At 37.1% G+C, this 16,381-nt stretch overlaps 1 protein-coding gene across 1 annotated transcript in view; it reads right to left on the bottom strand.

The window, feature by feature from the left end:
* The window catches only part of LOC121319976 (A disintegrin and metalloproteinase with thrombospondin motifs 20-like), a 99,946-nt gene that overhangs the window by 37,565 nt on the left and 46,000 nt on the right, over positions 1-16,381 (bottom strand). Inside the window, exons 12-21 of the mRNA XM_041258013.1 lie at positions 10,433-10,578; positions 8,395-8,576; positions 7,831-7,967; positions 7,586-7,703; positions 5,178-5,273; positions 3,921-4,087; positions 2,090-2,219; positions 1,424-1,550; positions 708-918; positions 130-294 (exon numbers count right to left, since the gene is read on the bottom strand). Coding sequence (XP_041113947.1) covers positions 130-294; positions 708-918; positions 1,424-1,550; positions 2,090-2,219; positions 3,921-4,087; positions 5,178-5,273; positions 7,586-7,703; positions 7,831-7,967; positions 8,395-8,576; positions 10,433-10,578 — 1,479 coding nt within the window. The remainder of the gene's footprint in view (positions 1-129; positions 295-707; positions 919-1,423; positions 1,551-2,089; positions 2,220-3,920; positions 4,088-5,177; positions 5,274-7,585; positions 7,704-7,830; positions 7,968-8,394; positions 8,577-10,432; positions 10,579-16,381) is intronic.

Genomic DNA, 16,381 nt, shown 5'->3' on the forward strand with positions numbered 1-16,381 from the left:
ACACGTTAAGTGCATATAGGGAAATGACTGTATAAGAAGTTATAAGTTATTTTGAAGAAACCACTCTTGCTCCCAGTCCAGACCTAAGGCAGAAGGAAGCAAGTGTTACCGTAGTAACTTTTTTCTTACCTCTGTCCATTCACTGGTAGCCCACTCTGGACAGGAAATATCATTACAGGTCTGAGTTACAACTCTCTGGTGTTCATTACACTCTCTGTCAACGAGACGTCGTCCAAGGTTGTTCATGCAGTAAGAATCTCTAGTCCTGGTGCCCCTTCCACAGGTTTTCGAACACTGGAAATGTTCACAGACAAAGAAGGTTGGGTCACATTGTCACAAGATATTATGAAAGGGAGACTATTTAGTGCCGGCATATAGGATGCTCCAAACAATCTCAAAGCAAGCTCAGAGCCATGTAAAAAGGCAGAGGAAAATAATAACTCAACATTAGGGTAAAAAAAAAAAAAAAAAAAAACACATAAATCACTAAGATTGAATGCTAATACTATAAAATAGAAAGGAAGCTAGTAGTTCTTAACACAGAGCAGAAGAAACATGGAATCAAAACAAAGTAATTGAATTCAGAGCCACTCAGACTGACTGGAAACATAAGAGAAAACAACATTGTTGGGCGATGTGTTTTAAACATTTGTCAGTATATATGATGACATCATTAAAGCATTGGCTCAGTGAATTCTTGCGCTCACCTGTGACCATGATGAGTAGTGCCAGCTGGTCAAGTGACAGTCTCCATGGCAAGGCTCTCTGACTTGAGGTTTCAGCTGGTCACTGCAGAACCTACTTTCTACTGGAACACTCTGCCCTTTGGATGCACTGTACTTCATGCACTGGATGTCTTGAGTTCTATAGCCTGGGCCACACTTAGCAGAACACTCACTTTTACCAACCACATGCCACCTAGGAACAAACAGTCATCTATCAATGAATGCATTTCACATGCACAACCCATGTACACTTATATAAACTAGAGAACACAACAGTTTTCTCTTTTTTAAAATTCACATACATCGCTATCTATTTATCCCATTTATATAAACAATAAATATGAAGTTGGTTAGTTAATTTCAAAATAAAATTATAACACTACATCTCTCAACATCTCTATAAAATAAATACAACATATGAATGACCTCCAGCGCGCTACTGGAAATCCCTCTGCTCTCCACAGTGTGTGTGTGTGTGTGTGTGTGTGTGTGTGTGTGTGTGTGTGTGTGTGTGTGTGTGTGTGTGTGTGTGTGTGTGTGTGTGTTGTGTGTGTGTGTGTGTGTGTGTGTGTATGTGTATGTGTGTATATATATATATATATCATATATATATATATATATCTATTTAATAACATTTGTACATGTTTATTTCACATAGACTTTTCTATTTCCTCCAATATTATGTTCAAAATATTTACCTTTGTTCACATTCTGTGTTACAGGGCTCTGTGGCAAGGGCAGGCTGGGGCAAATGCTCACATCTCTGCTCCGACACAACCAGGTGATCGCTCTTGCGCACACATACTGCTTTCCGCTTCCGTTCACCTTCATGTGAAACAAGCATGCTGTTAAATACCCACAGGTATCTGAGGTCTAATGAAAACTGTGAACCAAGCATGAGGCCGTGGATGCTACACTAGTGATGAAATTGATGAGAGTATTATACAAGACAATAATGTGAAACTGGTGTCTAGTTTCAAGCAGCCAGTTTGGGCAATATGCAATTGACGTAAATTACATGACATTGCGAACAGTCGCAACTGGTCAAAGTTGCTTCAGTAACAAGGCCTTAAAGTGCCATATAACCAAAAAGTAGAAGTTATCCAAGTATTGGCACTTCAAGAAAGAGAAATCAGTGATTTCCCCTGTATTGTTATGCTACTTTACTACACGTTTCTTTCTTGTTTGGTTGATGAAAATGTAATTGCATTTCATTAATACTGCTAGTGGATTATATGAATACAATTGGTGCACAGAGTTATAACTAGTTCAATAACAGCTGAGACACAAGCATACATATACACAATCCATTTTTACACTAGCATACCGCCACAATAAAAGCTCTTTGTTTTTGTTTTTTTTACCTTGACAGATATTGCTACATTCCTGCCATGAGCCGTAGGAGTCCCACACAAACTGCTCCTTGCGGTCCTCAATTGGTATGTTAAAAGAGTAACGCACGTCGGGGTTGTACAAATTTCCCACACATAAGACCTTGAAACAAAACAAGAAGGAGGTTTTAAATGTAATAGAAAACCTCAAAAACAAAATCATTACAAATTTCAAGACATGCAAATCAGCTAAAACTGAACTACATAAAAGTTGCTTGAATTTAGCTTAGATTGATCATTTTATGGCACATAAAATGTCCACATGGTAGGACTTGACACGTGCTGCTCTATGGCAACCATTTTGCATACAGAGGCAAAAACAAGCCAAAATAAATACATGCTGATAACCCTCTAAGGCAGTGTGAACAGGATGGCTTTGTAGGGGTGACGTCAGACCAGAAGAAGGACGAAGAACAACAAAGGTAGGGCGGTGAATCTGTGACGCTACGGCGTCCAGGGTTTTATTGCAAATAATAATACCAAACAAAAAGATCTAAACAAAGCACACAAAACAGGACACGGCACTTGAGGCCAAAATAAAAAGGTAAACAAAACGGACAACACTAAACAAGACAGTGGACGAACACACAAACAAGTACCGAGCTGGCACTTCCAGCACCTGTAGCAATTGTTATCTCAAAACCCAAAAAACTCCTTCTCTCACCAATTCTCCACAACCCCGAGTGAGTGAAAACATGCTGTTATATGCAGCTGTACCGAGTCTCGATTGCTAATCAATCATTCAATTGGAGTCTCAGTACAACTGCACGTGAATTAATTAAGTGTAATTCCCCGTGCTCACATATTACATTTTTACCTGCATGTGAAGTGTTGTGCAATCCTCGTGCCTAAATACACATATACATTTTAAACACTTGTGCTCGTAATCCATATTTATATCCCGTGTATTTTATACATAAACACCAACATTAACACGCTACATACAACAAAAAACACTAATAAACATAAAGTGGTGGGACACTCCGCCACAGGCAGTAACCTGGAAGTGCCTTTAAATGCAGTATTCGCATCAAGCTTTGTTAAAACAACAAAAAAAAAAAAACCAAAGCTTCTAATTACATTGCACTAAGTACAAGGTGTATTGTGGGTATGCAGGTTCTTACAAAGTACCTAGAACATGTTTGTACAAAGTATTCACTTTGTACTTTGCAGTCCATGTACTAAGATTGGTTTGGTTAAGACTATCCTGCTTTCCTATATCATAGCACAAACAGTACTTTAGGATAGTATTAACATAATTGTTGATGGATCTCCAAATACTGCAAAGTTTAGCATGTTAAAATTACAATGTAAATAACTTATACAGTGCTCTCCCTTTATAAGGCAGCCCTTTATACTGCAGAACATGTTATAAGGTGGTACGGTCATTGCTCCCATTTGCCCCATAATGCCATTACACTAACACTAGTATTCTTGTTATAAGGTGGAACACAAACAGCACAGTCTCTTAACTATGGCTCCAGACTACAGCTTTATAAAAGGGGGCGCTCTTTATTAAAGTGTGGTGCAGTGCAAGTACTTCCACAACACTGGGCGGCAGTTAGATATTGAAAGGGCAAAATGATCCTGACTGCTTAGGATGGTTCTCACCTTTTGCTGAGCAGCCGAGTGAACAAATACAGTTGCTAATTAAAGATACCATTCAAACTGTGGAATTAGTGTAAATCGCTGGTGCAAGTCATCACAGATTTTCTTAAAATCTAAATGTGGTAGGTAATGGGTAAGGATTAATGCCCTTGAAGGTGTACATGGCAAAAAACAGGGGCCAAGGACAAATTATTACCTGCAGAACCAGCTCTTCCTCTATTTTTTCAGTGCAGTTAATGCGCTCCACATTAGTGTCTGATCCACTGTATTCAATGACGGTCCCCTGAAAGGTGATTTCCCGTTTAAACATGCTCACCACAAAGTTCCCGTTTAAAATAAAAGTGGACTGGCTGTCAGATAATGCTAAGAAAAAAAACAAAACAAAAAAGAGAAACCATTATAAAAGTGTGATTCACAGTAATACAATTCTTACCGTGTGAGCTTTACTTTTTAGCTCAAGGTAATTCCACACTTTGCTTTACCTCACCCATGAGACACTGCAGTAACATCTTGTAAAGCAACATTCACAACAAGTTAAACATTATTTTATTCAAACTGCTAAACAACATTTTAAACATAAACCAATTTTCATATCTTGCTACTATTTTGAATGGTGTTTAAAGTGGGCTTAACAGTGGGTATACATTTTGCAGATTGAAAATACCATGCATGTTTTCAACAATGCCAACCAAATGGGAGCTACATAAGAATGGGCTGGTCTGCTTACAAATGTCATCACAGCAATCCTTATCTCCACACATCTCCTTCTTCCTCTACTCTCTTTTATCTATGTTGGTAATGTTCACCCCTAATTATCACCTATTTTGGTTTCATTTATTTCTTTCTTCACCCTGTGTTTACTTATCTTACCCCTCATCAAACTTTTACCCTTTGGCCCCTATCCTTCTCAGCCCACTATACTGCATGTGTTCTTCTATTCCCATTCACTCACACATTTTGTTCTCTCAAGAGACACTGAAAAAAAGTGTATATGGATTACTTGATCTCAATATATGATGCGTATAGATGAAGCCATTTTAAAAGGGAGCGCTGGGGCCAGCATCTGATTAATTGCCAAGAAGTGTCATCCAGACAGTTCATTGACCAAATGTCAGGGGTGACAAAGGTGGCCGATTTGAACTCTTCTTGCAGGGTGTGTAGGGAGTGTTCAGAAATGTATGTCCACGAAAGACAATATTTGCCTTTAGGATATGGCAAGAAAAGTGTTTAGTCAAACACAAATAACTTTATATTTTATTTTTGTATTTATTTCATATTTCGTATTGAATTTTTACAGAAGGCATCCAATAGCAGTTTATCAGTATAATACAAATGATTAAACATTTAGAAAACAAATGTGAAAACCACTGCAAGACACAAAACAGTACCTTTCCAGTTTAGGATGTTTCATATTCAAACCTTTAAAAATTTTGCCAACGGTCACGAGACTCACCAAGGTAGTTGTCATCCTCTGGCTTCCCAGAGTAACTGTGCTGTCTGATGTCAATGTTGGTAGATCCTGCAGGAATTCTTACAACAACATTATAACCTACACAAAGACAAACACATTAAGAGGCAGGATAACAACTAATTGTGATACCCTAACAGCTGCATCAACCTCGACAAAGGCAAGGTGACATTAATGTAAGCAATAATTATAGTTTGCAAGTGTTTGTACAGACTGAGTTTTAAAACTCATTTTTATTCAAGATCCTAAGCATTATGTTGCCCCCCCCCCCACCAACATATGGATTCAATAATGCGTGTGTGTTCCATGCTAGAAGAAAAAAAAAAAAAAAAAAAAAACACTACACGTTTAACTGGAGGGCAAAGTAAATCCGACTCTGCCAAATGGACGGACACACATTAGGCTAAAAAAACTTCTTAAATCACAAACAGGCCATTTCTAATGAAAATTAGCTAAACACTTTTACCTCAACTGCATTAACATGTCAGTGGTTTTACAGACATTCCGTGTTGTTTCTGTGTGTTTAGTAATTTACAGATCTAGCTTTTGAATACACTTATTTCTACATCAACCACTAGGGGACAGTATTTGTAAAGGTTCTATCTACATGACTCAATAAACTGTAGGCTGTAAAAAAAAAGCCTTTCATTAACCCTTGTATAGCAGTCTCAGCCAGCTTTATGGTCAATCTAGGCTGACAATCAACAGTTAAACTTCCATATCAATGGAATTTCTTTCAGTATATAAGATTATAAATATCGGAATGCTACATAAAACATAAATTGTTGTACATGTGAATAATAAACCATATACTGATTGTTTTTGTTTTTTTTTCTTCTCTCAACCAGATAACTACCACTGAAGGCCATTTAAAACCCAATTATATTATAAAACTAATTTGTAACCCAATTATACCATTACAGTAATCTTTTTATTATGGTATAACCCTAACTACAGGATAAGACTGCACCTACATCTAAATACAAAAGTACTGAGCTTAAAATTATTTACTATTATTCTGAGCTTTAATACTGATCTTAGTAAGTATCCCAAAGTTTCCACCATGGGCATCTTCAAATCCCTCCCATCTGTCTGGCATAATCTAAACTAAGTTCCAATGACCAATTGTGCTTGGGTAGCAACAGATACTGGCAATACCATAGACAGCAAACACCAGTAAAGTACCAGTTAAGTACAATGTTAAATATCTTTCACTGACAAGAAAGGACAGTGTACACATAAAAAGTGAACTGAAAGCCTCAGAAACACGTTATGTCTACAGTGTTATCTTGCACAGGCTCAAGAAGGACTCTAAACACTGATTCCTATCATGACCACTTATGTCAATTAACAAGGCCACAGAACAATAGTGGATTGTGAACAGCAAAACCCAAGTCTCCAAGAATCACTTCTTAAATTAACAAAAGGGTCACTCTGAACAGTAAGGAGCATTAGTTTAAAAACAAGTCTGGAATATGGAAGCAGTTTTCTTTTAAGCCTAGAGACATTCTTAAATCAGTTACAATGGATCTGCTAATTCACTGACACTATAAAAAAGCGTTGCTATTTCAATTGTTGACATTTAAATAGTGATTTGCTTTTTAACCCCAGGTCAGTTTACCCTGCAGCCCTTTTGGTGCTCTGGAACTGAAGCAAATGAGCACTGAACACCTGTCATTAACAGTCTCCCTGTGGTTCTTTATACCAAAGATATGAAGCTCAATGTACAGTATTCCCAACAAAGTTATGAATCATACTGACATACTGTAGCTTGAAAAGCACTCCACTGTGTTGCACATGTGTAGCTGTACCAGTGCTGTGCTGTTCTAACCCATACAGTCCCTTCTTATCCCTGGTGTCATTCCTTAGGCTACCAGTGGCTCCTTCATGTATCACAATAATAAAATCTAGACACATGCTATATTCTTACAGTCTTAGAATCATTTATTAGGGAGGACATTTTTTTTTTTTTTTTTACTTAAACATATTGTTTTACTCCCCAAAATAAGACCCCATTGCATTTACTTTGATTTCAGGATTTCAATGTATGAGAACCCATTGAATTCTGGGTAAATCAATGTACTGCATGCTGGTCTCTTCCTAGTCTCTTGCCAATTGTGATTTTGTAGTGGATATATACACCATTTAAAAAAAAATACATATTTAAATAAATGCATGAGGGGCATACGTTCTTTTACAATTACAGTGGACAATCAGTTAGTCTTCGGGACAAAACATGCATTTTGCTTGTATAACCGAGTAATTTGGACTATGTTGAGTGTATTGGATATATGTTTACAGTGTACAGAGCTAGATGCAATCAGTTTGGATAACAAGACAGCTTGTAACGCATTGCTATGAATAATTTTAGTGTAACCCTAAACCCGACCTACCATATTGAGCACTGTTGAAAGTACCGGCCAGCGTCTTACAGGAGGAGTTATCGCCGCCACAGACTCCACACTTATCTCTCCTTGCCTTAGAATTCAGCACATGATCACATCCAGCTTGCTATAAAGAAAGCATGAAACCTTCAACACCTAAAACTCCATTTGAATCATTTCCCATATACAACGGCCTTACAGGCTAAAATCAAATTGGAAGACCAATCAAAAAATTAATTCTTATTTATGGATACCCTGCACAAGCCTTGTACACAGATGTCATTCGTCTCTGGTCCACACTGGGTTCCATCAGCCACACGGTCCTTAAGTTGATAGTAAGCAGTGGTTCCTGCAACTCTGCAGAACAGCTTACATCGATCCTTCATTAGAACTATAGAGACAAGTAATCACCTTCTCATTAGTGCTGCCAGTGCCTGCTATCATTTATAAAAAAAATACAAGTCAATTATTCTTCATACTCTAAATCAGTCAGCCACTTTGCACAGCCATTAACAGAAGAGCAAGGAAACTAGGCAAGTACTCCACCAAATGGTGGGACAATACTCTATGACCACCACCACTGTCTGTTTATAGCAGACACCTAGAAGAGTTATTGCATTAACTGCTTAAGATGGGCTTCTTAGTCCATACAACATTACAAAAATGGAAGACTGTAACATTTCTGGAACTAACAATACCTCCTGACAGATTATTTAATCTGGTTAGGAATATTTTTTTCAGAGCAGCATTGCAAGATGGCCTACTGACTGTGCATGTGTTTTGATTGAAGCAAAATTAATACTGTCCCAGCTACTTACTGCCACTATATTTTGGTAACCAGTGTACAGTAGGAGGTAGACCGTTGATATTGAAATGTTTGCCATCAAATTCTGAGCACTGCTCCTCTCGGAAATCTTTCTGGCCTTTTGGACACGGTTCAGTATTGCAGGAGCGGAATTTCATTCGACGCCCAACACAGTATTTCCCTCCATTTTTTGGCCTATAAAACATGGAAGTTAAGGAACATTTGTCACACATCTAAAACCCTAAGTAGAATGGGTTGCATTAAAACAAGAGAAGTTAATGGTGACTTGCAGACGTACTGAAAATGTAATGTACTACCATTTTGCATATTTATCTATCTACTTTAAGACTGAATTCCAGGAGGTGGTGTTTTTAAATAGATATGTTTACAGCACACACACAAGGTTGTAGTCAAAAGTTTACATTGTACCCCAGTGGAAATTTATAATTTCTAGAAATTTCTCAAAAACAAATTATAGGAAAAATCTTTTGTAGCACAAGTTTTGCTTTTGTGAATGAGGAAAAAAGTTATAAGAAATAGATGTCTACAATTATTTATTTTGGCAATTTTTTTTTCAAAACTCCCAAAATGCTAATTCAAAAGTATTCATACTCTGACAAGGAAAATGAAATTAATACAATTAGGATATTTGTCAATTAGCTTTTGGCATGATTCTTTAGGGATTTTTTTTTACCATTCTTCAAAGCAAAATTGTTCCAGTTCATTCCAATTCTAAGGACTTCTCTAGTGCTCAGCCTTCTTCAACTCATACCAAAGATTCTCAATTGGATTTAGATTGGGACTTTGGCTAGGCCATTCCTGAACCTTGATTTTAATCTTCTTTAACCTTTCTGAAGTAGCTTTTGATGTGTGCTTTGCATCATTATTGTGCAGAAAAATCCAGTTGCACTTTTAACTTTGTAGCGGAAGGATTCAGATGATTGGCCAGTATCTTTTGGTATAGTATGGAATTAATTTTACCATGTACTGGAACTAAATCTCCTGTGCCAGTAGAGGAAAAACAGCCCCAATGAATACTATTACCACCTCCATGCTTGACAGTAGGTATGGTTCTTTTCTTTGTACGCCTCACCAGACTTTCTTCAAATGTAATGACTATCAGCATGACCAAATAGGTTGACTGTTATTTCATCACTCCACCAAACCTTTGACCAGAACTCGTATCCATCATTCAAATGTTGTTTTGCAAACTTTAAGTGATTGTCCTTGTGACTTTTTCCTTGGCCTGCAACCATTGAGACCATCACCATGCAATACTCTACCTGTGGTTGATATGGAAGCCCCAGTCCCTCTTGCAGCCAATTGACTTTGAATATCTTTGGCAGCCAATCTCAGATTGTTATTAACCTTCCTCACAATTCTTCTGCTTATTCTTGTTGAAAGAACCTTCTTTCTTCCAGACCGAGGGAGCATTGTGACAGTACCACGAGTCTCGTTCTTCTTGATAATAGAAACAATAGCTGATATTGGGATACTCAAATGCTTGGAAATCTTCTTGTATTGTTCTCCAGCTTTATGACAATAAATAATCATATTTAAATTTCTAGCACCTTGTAGAGAATACTTTCATAGCATCAAAGGGCAAGAATTTGCATTTTTGGAGTTTTGCAAAAAAAAATAAATAAATACTGAAATAAATAATTGTCTAAATAAATAATCTATTTATTGTAACTTTTTTTCCTCACAACCCACAAAAGCCAAAAATTTTGCTACAAAAGATTTTTCCTAAAATTATTTGTTTTTGAGAAATTTCAAAAAATTATACATTTCCATTGGGGTATGTAAACTTTTGACTACAACTGTGTGTGTGTGTGTGTGTGTGTATATATATATATATATATATATATATATATATATATATATATATATATATATATATATATATATAATTTTACAGTTTCAAAAAACAAAGTGCAAGACCCACTACATTCACCTGATGTGTTTTCTCTTAACTAATGCTAGATAGACAAACTTGACTTAGTAAAAGAGGAAAATTCTAATAAAATCCGAGATTTTAAAAAGGCACTCACTCTGGTTTATTGCAGTCTCTAGCTGCACTTCTAATCCCCCCTCCACATGATCGGGAGCAGGCGCTGTATGGTCCCCAGGGCCCCCATTCCCCATCCACAGGGCGCAGCTCCATTTCTTTATTCACACAAAGTCCATGCCGGCAGTGCTGTGGAAGGGAATGGAGTAATAGAAGGAACATCAGAGTCAACACCTGCAGCTTCAATTGTCATTGGAATCTCTTCTTTGTATTCCCCTGACTGGTGTATGCTGTTCTGGGTTCTGCTGCTTCACTGCTGGGACGGAACAGACTTCCTAATTCTATTCAAATCATGTGACATTTCAACTCTCCTATACACACACACGCTCTATATTTATATACAGTGTAGGTGGATCTGGCAGAGTTGAAAGGTCATATGATTTGAATAGCATGAAGAAGAGTGTTCAGTCCTGGCACTTTGGATTACTCACAATTATTTCAAAATCTGGAAGGGAAATGTCATTGCTGGTATTGGTATTAATATTAGTATTTTAAAACAGACTACTATTTACCTTCTGGTTTTTTTTTTTTTGTTTGTTTGTTTTTTATTAAAATACTTCGGTTTCCTGTGCTCTACATACTGTATCCCAAGGCAGTTAAGAGCTCACCACCACAGTAAATCAATGCGTGAATTGCTATCCTCAAGATCTCAACAAAGACAACAGAACCGGCAGAAAAAGGAATGTTTTGTTTTGTTTTTTAATTTGTGGTACACATTACAATAGTGACTATCAACCATGCACACCATGATAAAAAGCTACAGACAGTAACCAGGAAAACATGAGAATCTAGATGACAGTATTTGCTTTCAGACTCCTTACAATGACTTTTTTTTCTGCAGGATAAAGCTTAAAACCCTAACTGTTATACAGGTCAAAATGAAAAGCAACACAGCTCTCACAGAATCTCTATTGTACTTTCAGACTTCTATAAACCAAACCACAAAAGCTATGGAAATATACACTAAGCAACATATTGTCTCCCTTTGTCATTTGTTTCACCACTCACCTTTTTATACACACACACACACACACACACACTGTTGTGCAAAAGTCTTAAACATGTTGCATTGTTCTACTCAAATATTTGTAACTTCAAAAGTAGAACTGGGTACTGGAGGGTACTTCAGGAAGCCCAAAAAGTAAAACAGAAGCATGTGAGTAAAATATTACAGTTCGATTTTAAATATTGGAAATGATCCTGAATATTAGATTTCTCATTATTATTCATTTTAAACTTTATTTTTTAAATCGCGCCTTTCATAGTCGACCACCATCACACAGCGCTTTACAAGATATGAGACTAGTGCAATCATTCTGGCTATAATGCAGCCATGTCTGGTAGTCTGTTACAGGACCAAACTTTAACAAATGATGTATTTACATTTGTTTATAACTGTTAGGCCTATACCGTACACTTGGGTAACGCTCCTGCCTATATACCTGTGTGGGCAACTTAATAGCCTGTTGGGGGGTATCTGGATTAAACTGTTGTTTATTTGTGTTTGTAGAAAAGTTTCAGGTTATCTCTAAGACTATGTTCCATTCTTTATCTGAGTGAGAATGATAATTAAACAAAATGTTAATATGCATCAGTAAACTATGAAAGCGTGCTTGCCTGCATGCACCACTGTACAGCTGCATTTAATGACTGGTGTTGCAGATTTTTTTTTTTTAACCCTATTCAAAAGTAGTCTTGAAACCCATCTTTCTACAGACAACTGTCAAGGACACCAGGGAGTAATCCAAAACAATCATTATAGGAGTGGACACATTGGCATCCCCTATTTAGGAGTTCCCAAAATAAACTTCAATGTAGCCAATAAACGCCCCAAACTGACAGCACTATTCCATGATACAATATCCAATGTCTGTTCTTAGATGGGTAGACTTATTTTTTTACATAGTTTCTAACTTGACAGATTAAGGTTATTCCCATTTGGCAGCTGCCTAGACCTTTGGGAGAATCTTGATGGATATCCAGATCTAGTTATACCCTGCGTGAGGAAGCACATCCCCTGCATTACAGTTATAGTGGATACATGCATGTCACACTAATCACCCTTTCAGCTAAACTGCTCCTGGGACATAGACAAGTACTGTATGAATCAGGATAACACAGTGTTTATGATACATGTGCAAATATTGAGGTGCACTACACCAATTTGGATAAAGGAATGTTTTTACTGTCTCTAGACAACTGCTTATCTAAATGGGATCGGATTTGGTAAGGGCTCATTGAGAGAGTAACACAATCTGGCAGCATATGGAGGCACTTATCCACATATATAATACACTCGCATTTTTTAGAAGATCATCTGCAAACTGTGGACTTAGGTATTCGTAATACACTTTTTCGATTACTGAAAGTTCTATAGTCCGTACTTAAAGCTGTATGTTGCTGACAGATTACTGTGGCACTGAACAGATGTGTGATTGTGGTTCTGCAGAGGTGGGTACATACACAAAATAGTCTGAGCACAGAACTATAAAAAAAACAGATGGGCAAGTCAAGTAACACCTTTACTGTGGAGACACCTCTTACATTTAGCTCATCTTAAAGCAACAGTCAAAACATGCTTTGCTATTGAGAAAATAGCATATGAGCAGTTTCATAAAACAACCCTACTCTAACTGGGCCTACCTGCATTTCCTATGCTATCTTTCTGTCTTGCCTGGCCTGTGGATTAGCACTCTCCATTGCTCTACTCTCAGAGCTGTTAGGACACTTCAGAAGTACGAAAGGACAGCCACATGGTAAACATTACTTTGGTTTGATTAACCTCACACAGACATATATTACTTTCAATAGTGGAAAGGTAACACATTCAATCATAGAAGAAGAAAAAAAATTCTAAATGTTCTACAAAAAGGACCTCAGCCCTAGCATTATAATGTTGCCTTACCCTAGCAACAACTTGCAACAATGTGCGTGTAATTTAAGCTTCTTTAGTAGTAGGTCTACAGTTGCCTACTAATTTACTAAAAGACCTAAAGAGATGCAAAATGTTTCAAATGTCTCACGACTACAGGTTGCACCGGTGACAGATGGTGATCTTGTTATCCAGTTTCTCATAATGATATTATAAAAAACACCTTTTTATAGTAGCTGCTTCACAGCAGTAATTTCACAAAACCTGCCACTTAGCTATATCTATCTGTAAGTTAAAAAGCAAGCCTCCTAATCCAACTACATTGTCAATTTGTATAAAGGGACAATTTTTCTAGCCTACTAATTCATCCTTAACATCATACTCATAATTAAAATTATGGTTTACAATGCATTCTACAAATGCAATACATACATAAATATTGTATATAGTCAATATACAGTATTTAATTGTACACACACATACTCCCCATGGTGTGGTATCTGTTGCTGAATTTGGTGCGTTATATACCACACACAGAATTCCAGAACTGCTATGCTGATGACATACCTACACACATGATATAGCTGATTATCTGAACTTCAAATTTACAAACACCTCCGTTATCCTAAAAGTCCCCTGCTAACTGTCATGTTTTGGGTACTGCTCTTCTGCCCTGTTGCCATAGAAAAAATGCATATACCACCTACATCCTTTTCTCGTACCTAGTGTACAGTATATTTAAAGATTCAGCGGTTCAGATATTTGTGAAGGTTAAAGTAATAATTTGACTACCTAAATCGGTTTTACCAACACCTGAGCCAAATTAGTTTAGCTAATAGAACAAAAGTAAACAAACCAACAACCTAACATGATACAGTAATGATGCTTCATCAAGCCTAGAGAACTGACTAAAACAGTCAAGTAATACAGAAACGTAATTGTGTTTCTTAATTTCCATCATACGTTACAGTGGAAATAACTCAAATAGTGCTTATCACGTTAACAGTATAATAGCAGTAATAACAGTATAATAGATAATAGCATACTGCATACACACACACACACACAACAGGCAAAGCCGGATTACGGTATCTCAAAATTGTCACGTTTCAGAAAGCACTCTCACCTACAGGAGATTTCCCACCTTGCTGTTTCCTGACCATACTAAGAATGCTAAAACAGGGTGCCCGTCTGTGACCAGCTAGAAACTGAACAAGACCATCGTGGCACTCTGCCATCAGACTGAAAGACTGTCAGAAGCAAGTGACATGCTGTCAGTCTAACCAAAGCCTGTTTCCCTTCCAGGTCATGAAAGCGAATAGCAAGCCTACACATCTGGGTGCATGCGTTCTGCTCGCTGCTAGTAGTCCACGTTTGTTAAGCAGTACAAGGTGAAGTTAATGTATATATATATTAACAGCTGTCTCTTTGACCCAATTATATATATATATATATATATATATATATATATATATATATATATATATATATATATATATATATATATATATATATATCCTCCCCTGTGTGCACAACTTTGGAATGAATTTTATTTACTACATATACAGTGCCTATAGAAAGTCTACACCCCCTTGAACTTTTTTCACATTTTGTTGTGTCGGTGCCTCAGAGTTTCATGCATTTAAATTAGGATTTTTTTTATACTTATCTACACACCATATTCCACACTGTTAAAGGGAAAAAATGTTTTTATTGAGAAAAAAATTATATATTAAAAATACAAAACTGAAAGATCATAATTGGATAAGTCTCCACCCCCCTGAGTTAATACTTGGCGGAAGCACCTTTGGCAGCAATTACAGCTGTGAGTCTGTTGGGATAGGTCTCTACCAACTTTGGTCAAATATTGCCAAATCAAGGTGTGCATTCTTCTTTACAAAACTGTTCAAGCTCTGTCAAGTTCCTTGGGGAGTGTTGATGGACAGCAATCTTCAAGTCATGGCACAAATTTTCGATTGGATTTAGGTCAGGGCTCTAATTGGGCCACTCAAGGACATTTATCCTTTTGTTCCTTAGCCACTCCAGTGTAGCTTTGGCTGTGTGCTTTGGGTCATTGTCATGCTGAAAGGTGAACTTTCGTCCCAGCACCAAACCGAACGCTTTGCATTTAGGCCAAAAAGTTCAATTTTAGCTTTGTCAGACCACAAAACTTTTTGCCACATGGCTACAGAATAGCCTGAGTGTTTTTTTGCATACTTCAAATGGGATTCAAGTTGGGCTTTCTTGAGTAATGGCTTCCTTCTTACCACCCTACCATATAGGCCAGATTTGTGGAGTGCTTAGAATATTGCTGTCACATGCACACTTTGACCAGTCTTGGCCATAAAAGCCTGTAGCTCTTGCAAGGTTGCTATTGGTCTCTTGGTAGCCTCTCTGATCAGTCTCCTTCTTGCTCGGTCATCCAGTTTGGAGGGACGGCCTGATCTAGGCAGGGTCTTGGTGGTGCCATACACCTTCCACTTCTTAATAATCGTCTTGACCGTGCTCCAAGGGATATTCAAGGCTTTGATATTTTTTTTTTATACCCATCCCCTGATCTGTGCCTTTCAACAACTTTGTCCCGGAGTTCTTTTGAAAGCACCTTGGTGCTCATGGTTGAGTCTTTGCTTTGAAATGCACTACCCAGCAGAGGGAACCTACAGGAACTGCTGAATTTATCCTGAAATCATGTGAATCACTACAATTTAACACATGTGATTTTGAAGGTGATTGGTTACACCTGAGCTAATTTAGGATTGCTATTACAAGGGGGGTGGACACTTATCCAACCAAGCTATTTCAGTTTTTATTTTTAATTAATTTTCTACAAATTTCTAGAATATTTCTTTTCACTTGGAAGTAGACTTTCTGATAGGCATCTGTGTACACATGTGTTTTTAAAAGGTAAAAAATAATTTTATTTTCAGGGTGTTTTCGGGAAGAAAAAGCCCTTTTTTCTGTATAAAATAATAATATATATATATAATATATATATATATATACTATATATGATACTATATAATATATATACTATATATATATATATATACGTACATTTCC

Source organism: Polyodon spathula, chromosome 8 (genome assembly GCF_017654505.1).
Source record: "Polyodon spathula isolate WHYD16114869_AA chromosome 8, ASM1765450v1, whole genome shotgun sequence".
In the NCBI taxonomy this organism is placed as follows: Eukaryota; Metazoa; Chordata; class Actinopteri; order Acipenseriformes; family Polyodontidae; genus Polyodon; species Polyodon spathula.